Here is an 8,187-nt window from a genome sequence, read left to right as displayed (position 1 = left end):
TTGTTAGAAAATTTATGCATTTGGGAATTCCTTTCAATACATATACATGTTAAATATCGTTCTGACTTTACATTGAGTACTTTTATCCTTTAAAAAGAAAAGAAACGATCAAAATTGGAATGAACCAAATATACATGATAATTATGTTTCTTTTGTAATATTGCCTTTTGTATCTCTCCTAAGATGAGAGAGGCTATGGTGAACATCGATGAAAAACAAGCAGCATGCATGTATATTAATTTAAAATTTTAATGCAAATGTATGAAATTTGATCAACTCAGAATAGTCAGACACGTATTACAAGTGTCATTAGTGTGTTAAGTGATCCTTTGTCTGTTGCCACAGCTGGTAAAAAAATTTTGTTTTGTTTTGTTTTGTTTTTAAATTAAAATCAAACTACGTATGTTTGCATGTAAAATCAGTTCGCGATTTTTTTCTATTGCAAGAGTATTGTATACAACATTATAGTGTAGAATTTTTCTCTAACTAATAGACAAACTTTTTTTAGGCTCTCCGCAAAAGAGATAAAGCCAGAATTAGCAGTTGAACATTCTCTTAGTCTTAGAATGGCTCAACTCGCAAAAATATTCTTAACTGTCATTTTTTTGGTTGAATATGTTTTATCAGGTAAGTCTTACTTTACAATAATCTTTAATATAAATAATTACTCGCTGAGCCAGTTAAGTATCTATACCAAGCTTTATTTTTAAAGTAAAATTAAAGTGTTCCAATGACTAAAAAAATTGTACAAAAATAATATCTTGCTATTAGATCTGGATTGTGATTTTTTTAGAGTATGTTTTAAATCTCTCTGAGAAGGGATCTCTGTGAGAAGATATGGCAGGGATATTAAACTCTTTAAGCCAGTATATATGTACATTTTCTTTTCTACATATGTAAATAATATTTTGTAACAAATTATAACTAAAATTTATGGATAGTGCGTTTACCTTCCGGCCATGGCCATATTAAACATATTTTTAAACTTATTAATTTTGACTGTAATAATGTTTTTAGATACCACATTAATATGAGAATAATAAATAATAATTTTAATAATAATAAAATAAAATTATTTCAAAAAATCGGATTTTTGTAATTCTAAATAGAAACACGGGAAAAAGTGTCACATCTAAACTGTGTGTAAATGACTAGCCCTTCCACTTCAAAGCAATGCCTTATTATGGTTTTTAATTGATCTTTTGTTTTATTTTGAGGTTGTAATGAAAAATGGAAAACAATCGTTAAAACCGGAAAAGACGGGAAAGAGAAATACGGAAGAAAGCGTGATCTAGTGAACCATTTGATGGCCGGAGATGATATCAGATTTTCTTTAAGCAATGGTTTATATTTCACCTCAATACAATCAGCCATTCTGACTGGAGATGAAAATATTTGTGTGCAAGCACTTTTTCACATCGGTAAATCTGGATATAACACATTTAGAAGTGATGGTTACTGGTGGTTCTTAAACATCTGTACATCAGGCCACGTGCATGTGTCCAGATGGTATGTTGGTGCACACACTGATAGAGGGCAAACAAAATTGACATATGATATAACCTGGTTTGCAAGGTAAGTAAAATACTACGGAAGCGTGTGAGTTTCATTGCCAATCTTTCAATGTTTTATTATCAATACGTTTATATGCAAATTTTACCCTTCAGTGTATAACATTTCCTACAATCACTAAAAAGGATTAAATACTACAGCTTACATGTAGAGTTTACGAACAAAGTATGATACGCCTGGTTGCATACTGAAATCATTAGCCAAAATTAAACTAAGCGTCGCATGCTTAGTCTACATTATGACGCCATATTTCATACGTAAAACGTACTTGTTTTGTCTTTGTACATGTAAATATCCAAAAAGAGTTACCTGTACCTGATTAATGTTTTTATTTTCCGTCTGATAATTTGATAAGACATTCGTAGAACTAGTTGTGTATCTTGATTGAAGCATTATTGAAACTTATCTTGTTTTCAAATTAATTTTTTTTAATTACATTTACCTTCAATTGAAACATTAGAAAGTTATTAATCTCAATAGAGTTTAGGGACAAAAAACATTAATAAGTGCCAGTCAATCAATGATCAAACTAACCTTTTAAAAACAAAATGGCGCCTAAGTACTGGAAAAAAAATTGCCTAAAATGCCCCTGACTAAGCTTTCAATTTTCACTGATTTTATTTTATCATGATTTACATAGAAGTAATATTTCTACAAAATTTAAATAAATTGCACTGTGTTAAATATGCGCTTGGATCAACAGTCACACCGTTTACATATTCTTTGATTTGTAGATCACGTAATTGCCAGGCAAAGCCGGTCTACTGCAATCTGGCATCTGGCTGGCGGAAATGTGGGGATGTATCTCTATTGGCAAACTCAGTACTGAACGGCGCTAGCGTTAAGGTCCTCAGCCCTCAAAATGGATACATCACAAGCTTTACAAATATTGCAGTATCCGGTGATAGGTTATCCGTAGCTGGGCAATATCCATGGCACGTCAGTCAAAGTATTGTTAATAATCATGCGGAGTTCAAGTCAAACGTGTATTGGTGGGCAACAATATGGTCAACTACTGGCCGATTGGAGATGTCACGATGGAATGTTGGAGAGCACACTAGTCGAGGGAAAAATAGCATGAATACCCCAATGGAGTGGTTTGTGGATGACTGCTGGATACAAGCCTACAGTCACAATAGGTTAGGACATAAAACAGATGGTTCATTAGATCTGCTTTTTGGAGCTGTTCTAGCAGGCAGGAGAGTCAGAGTGAAAATAGGTTCGTACATTGTAGAAGCAGATAATCTTTATGTAAGAAATGGACATGTGTCTGCTCAACTTTTGGGTCAGTTATCAAAAAGTTCAATTTTTGATTTCCAAACCGATGTTTATTGGTATTGGCAAACCGCTTCCACAACCGGTGATGTTGAGACAGTGAGATATAATATTGGGAGCACTCATAACAGAGGAAACTCGGCTGACAAACATGCAATCACGTGGTTTATTGAGACAAGGTCATGGTCTAAGGTACTCTCTACTTCCAGCGCTGGCTCTGTGACACACGGGTCTAAAGCTGACTTGATAACTGCTTTACAAGCTGGATCTCAGCTTCGGTTAGTTGTCCACGAGGCAGTGGACTCTTTCAGCATAATTGAAGCAGATAATATAGCAATAGAAAACTCTGAAGTTGCGGCGCAATCGCTTAAATACATAAGTGATGAAAACGGAAGCGGTGGCATTCCAAGGCAGTTTAAGACTCCGCCATACTGGAGATTTACTTTGACGTCAACAGATGGCAACCAACGAGCTGTATGGTGGAAGGTTGGAGATTACCAGTCACTTCCGGTAACGACATGGAAATACCCAGTGGATTGGATTGTTGATTGATGTATTTAACAATTAAATTTTTGACTTCAGATGTTTGTCATTTGTAAAAGTTAAACATTTTGAAATTGTTTTGGTCAAAAGAAGAAAAAGATATAAATATATATAATATAGAATTAAGTTTGTTGGTGTGATTAACACATTGAAAGATTAAAATATGATATAAATCCTACAAACTATCATATAAATATATACAGGTCCAGTACAACTCTAGATTTATTTTATTAAGCTTTTTATGATAGCTTGATAAAGCTATTTATATACAGTGTTTCAGAAAAAAAAATTATTATAAGAAATAGACAAAAAATCACAAGTATGTAACTGCTACAGCTGTAAAATTTACACCATGGACCTCTCAAAAAGCAGCCCCAATTAAACAAAGTTTAAACATTGCTGCTTTTGGAACACTTTAAAGCAAAAATATATTCCTATTGCTTGGGTAACTGTCCATTATCTTGTGTGCTTTGAGGCGTGGATACCTATGATTTCTTCGCATTTTGCTGTTTATTATCGCCCTGTTTATTAGAGTTGACTTCCTTTATGTTTATTGAAAAAAATAATTAATGGCCATAAACCAGTTTTCAAAAAACCGTTAAGAACTTTCAGTGCAAAGTCTCTGAAGAAGACACAGTTTGTAAGTGAACTTTTATTTTTTACAACCCTCAGTGCTCTAACGGTCGATTCATTTAAAAGAAATTACACATTTAAGGGAAAGGTTTGACAAAATAGCTATAAATCAAACTACATGTAATAAAGCTATATATATTATTTAAGCTATGCATGTAAATCCCTTGTAAATCAAAATACTGTACTGGACTTGAATTTAATTAAATTTATTAAATTAAATCATTGATGGAAACTTTATTAAAAAAAACGAAAATACATGTATATACGACTAAAAAATATCCAAACTGTTGGTAACATTTAAAATGTAAAAATTTTGAAGGTATTGATAAGTAAGTTTTTAAAAAAAAAACAATGCTTCTGAATACATTACATCGAATTTATCGATTATTTTCAACTTCTAAGTCCTGTCAGTATTGATGACTTGTCCTTGGGTCCAAACACTGTTATACTTTGTCAGAGTAACTTCATAGGATAGTTGATTAAAATCAACCCCAAATACCAAATGCTGTACACTTGGTAAATTCCACATTCACGTACAGTACTGATCATGAGTATACATTAGTGGAGAAAATAAAATTGAAACTGCAATTACTGTATGGAACAGATTTCAATCGTAAGCTATTAATTCATGATCAATTCTTTTTTAAAAAAATCTACAGGGGTTTCAGATTATCCCATTTGAAAATCATTTCTCCCATGAAAATTATTTTCTTTTGTGAAATTCGTTTTTAAAGGTAAATGTATCATCTCTCAGGCGAGACACTCTGAAATCAAAAGCGATCAATTACTCTCTCTCTATATAGGCAATGGCCTATCACTTGGTACGTATGCCTTTGGATTTGTAGAAAACTGAAACTTACACGGGTGAAAAAATGCCACCTTGACACTAGCATAATAATCAAACACAGATTTAAAAGTGAGGTTCGTGTAATATCTAAGCTCTTCCCCATAAAACTTCAATTAATGTCTGTTTAGACTTGGCTGGATTAAAGTCCATTTTCTAGTTTCTATTTGCAATAATTTATGTTTAAGGGTCATCCCCTTTTAAAAAAAAGGTTTCGGATACATTTTTATTATTCCTCAAAAATAAGTAATCCAAGCATACATTCAACTTGAAAATGAAAAAAAAAATTATTTTGGGGGAGGATTAATTCTTAAAAATTATATAATTTATTGCTATTTATAAAAAGAAAAGTCTTTTCTGCATTCAAACTTGGGACCTGCATATACGTAGACTAATATCATACCTATTGCGCAACAGAGATAGACAACAAATTTTTGTGACATAGTCAGTTTCACAATGGTTTGAAATTGCTATGTTTTGATCTACTGTTCGAAAAGTAAAAGTCACCAGGTGTCGAGGGCCCTTAAAGGCTGAAGATACAACACATAATTTAAACTTTACTATAATAACCGCCCTCCTGGGTCATTCATCGCAAACCAACGCAGGCGCGTTGTTACAAGGGGTGGGGCAGACATTTCCGAAAGTTTGAGAAGGAAAAAAAAACGGAAAAAGAAATACAATGCAGGGAAGAAAATGCATGCATTCTAGTATAACCTTCACTACATAAACATGTACATTTCGTTATCATTGACTGTTGTGTTATCTTGTCATGAAAAGAAATTGCTTCAAAGGATTAGATGTATGTTGTGTTTATGTATATGTATCGCATCATATGCAAATTTGTTCTTGAATAGTCTATTATCGAATATAGTCTCACAGCTTTCCTCAGATGAGAGAGGATAGTCCATGTTGGCTGTAGTTTACATATCTATAACAAATACCAAGTTGATTTTCTAGCGCAAAAATGATCAATTAAAAATAGTCTGGCACACAATACAAGTGTCATATGTTACAAGGGTAATACAATGTACATTGTACTTATAACCTATATGCTCTTTGGCTATTCATTTAGCTTATTTTGCGCCCTCAAAAAGGGGGAAGAGCACCTCCTTTAAAATAAATTTTTATAGCTAAATTCAGAAATGTCTATTACCAAAAAGTGGGGAACGGGGATGGGGACAGCCCCCTCTTCCCGATGTTTCGTGTCTGAATCTTTGTTACACACCATCGTTTAGCTGGGTATAAATACTCTAAATTCATTTGTCTTCAGTACAGTTGGTTTAAAAAAGTATGTTTTTAAAGAAGTTTTACTTTCACTGTCTAGAGCGCAATGTTTAATGATATAGAATCGAACGACAATTGTTGACATTTGGATAGAATTTAATTTAATAGGAGTTGTTGACCTTACTGAGGCACAGACGTTTGTCAATCACAAATCATTTGTAAACATGAATAATTCCGTAATTTGTAGTTTTTGAAAGCTCATAATATCTGTTGTTATTATTATAACGAGAAAATTTACTTTTGTCAGTCACATGTGTGTTATCTACTTTTGAAATGAAAAAAAAGACCAAATTCATTTGAGCAGCTATGTAATTTGCTCTTAATTAAACAATATTTATGCATCAAAATGAATGTGTTAAAGGATTGGAAAACAGGCAGTGCCTATATACTTCCTCTCCACAAATAACAAGGTTACAAAGGATATACATGTACAATTCCATGTATATTTTAGTTTAAATCTCGCAGCAGATAAGTGATATAAACAGTAAAAAAGCAGATATTACAAAATGTTTGCGGCATAATAAGTAGTTATGCAAAATGATGTTGAAACATAATTTTTGGTGCACATAATTTATTCATTTGAACATTATCCTCAAAATCAATATCATAGTAATAATAGCTTAGCGTTGTAACTATTCGTTCCATTCATTTTTCTCGATTTTTTAAAACGCAGCATCTGATTTATTTTGAATGGAAAACGACGAGAATATATCGCTTACGTAATACTTAAGTATTCACAGGATGAAGCTCTTGCATTCAGTAAACTCAAAGGTGATTAAAAGATAACTTAAAGATGACTGAACGATAACATATAGAAGACTTAAAGATAACTAAAAGGTAAATGAGAAATTACTTAATGGAAACTGAAAGATAACTTAAAGGTGACTGAACGATAACATAATGGTAACTGAAAGATTACTGAAATGTGACTGAACGATAACTTAAAGGAGACTGAACGATGACATAAGGGTGACTATAAGATAACATAAAGGTGACTGATAGATAACATAAAGGTAACTGAAAGATAACTTAAAGGTGACTGAAAGATAACTTAATGGTGACTGAAAGATAACTTAAAGGTATCTGAGAGATAACTTTAAGATGACAAAATGGCACAGCGATGTCATTTAGTCATCTTTCCGTACTTTTGGACTTCCTTTTAGGTGATTGAATGGCAGAGTTTAATCCTATGACGAATGTAATATTGGAAAATTTACTGGTGCGCATACAATTTACTGTATATTTTATATTTTTCAATTTCTTTATTCACTTTGCTGAAAAAAAATGCTTTTTTACGATATCTTATACGTGTATTGAAAATTTTTTTTTTTATCGTTTCTGTGCCATAAAAGCAAAACTGCATGTTTGTTATCAAGACAAAAGTCTCACGCTGTTGACTGTCAGTAGAAGTAGCAATCGGGTTCTCCCACGGTAAACATATGCAAAACACCGAGCCGAATAATCAAGGTGGCATTTTTTTACCAGACAAATATTCATGCTTTGAAAAACAATTACCCATAGAAACAACGATATTACATGTACTATAGGATATTTTGAATTTTCTACAGGTATAAAAGAACTTTCTATAGGAATTCAAATGTAAAAGATTAGATATATATACGGCCCGTATTCGAAGCTTTTCAATAGACATAGTTGAATGCAAGTGAAGATGCTGCCAAAGAAGAAGACAAAAGCAACAGGCAAATGCAAAGTGGCGAACTGTGGAAAGAAGGCCAGGAGGAGGCCAAAGATCTGCCGCAGCAGCTCAGCCCGGTCTGAAAATAACTGAAACATGCATGTAGAAATACAGATTAAAAGAATGCTTTTTATATACCGATCTCTTTTCTTAAAGGAGACCAATACAGTCTAAAAATGGCCACTATCATCAGAAAAGATAAATTATTTCATAAAGTTGGGTTTTTCCCTATGTTTATATACCAAATAGTTAAAAATAAACTACAAGTTATTGTATTGAAAAATGATAGTTATTGCACTTTTGGGAAAAAATATAATACTGATAAAGTCAACTCATAGAG

The 8,187-nt window shown here is 32.5% G+C and overlaps 1 protein-coding gene across 1 annotated transcript; it reads left to right on the top strand.

Annotated features, from left to right (window-relative positions):
• The first annotated feature begins 436 nt into the window (after nt 1–436).
• On the top strand, nt 437–3,415 carry LOC128156795 (uncharacterized). Its single transcript, XM_052819093.1, has 3 exons — nt 437–627; nt 1,218–1,575; nt 2,307–3,415. Exons 1-3 carry the CDS (start codon nt 567–569, stop codon nt 3,397–3,399), a joined length of 1,512 nt encoding a protein of 503 aa, XP_052675053.1. The 5' UTR covers nt 437–566; the 3' UTR covers nt 3,400–3,415.
• The last annotated feature ends 4,772 nt before the right edge of the window (nt 3,416–8,187 follow it).

This window comes from Crassostrea angulata, chromosome 7, assembly GCF_025612915.1.
Source record: "Crassostrea angulata isolate pt1a10 chromosome 7, ASM2561291v2, whole genome shotgun sequence".
Classification (NCBI taxonomy): domain Eukaryota; kingdom Metazoa; phylum Mollusca; class Bivalvia; order Ostreida; family Ostreidae; genus Magallana; species Magallana angulata.
This window is presented reverse-complemented; position numbering and strand designations above follow the sequence as displayed.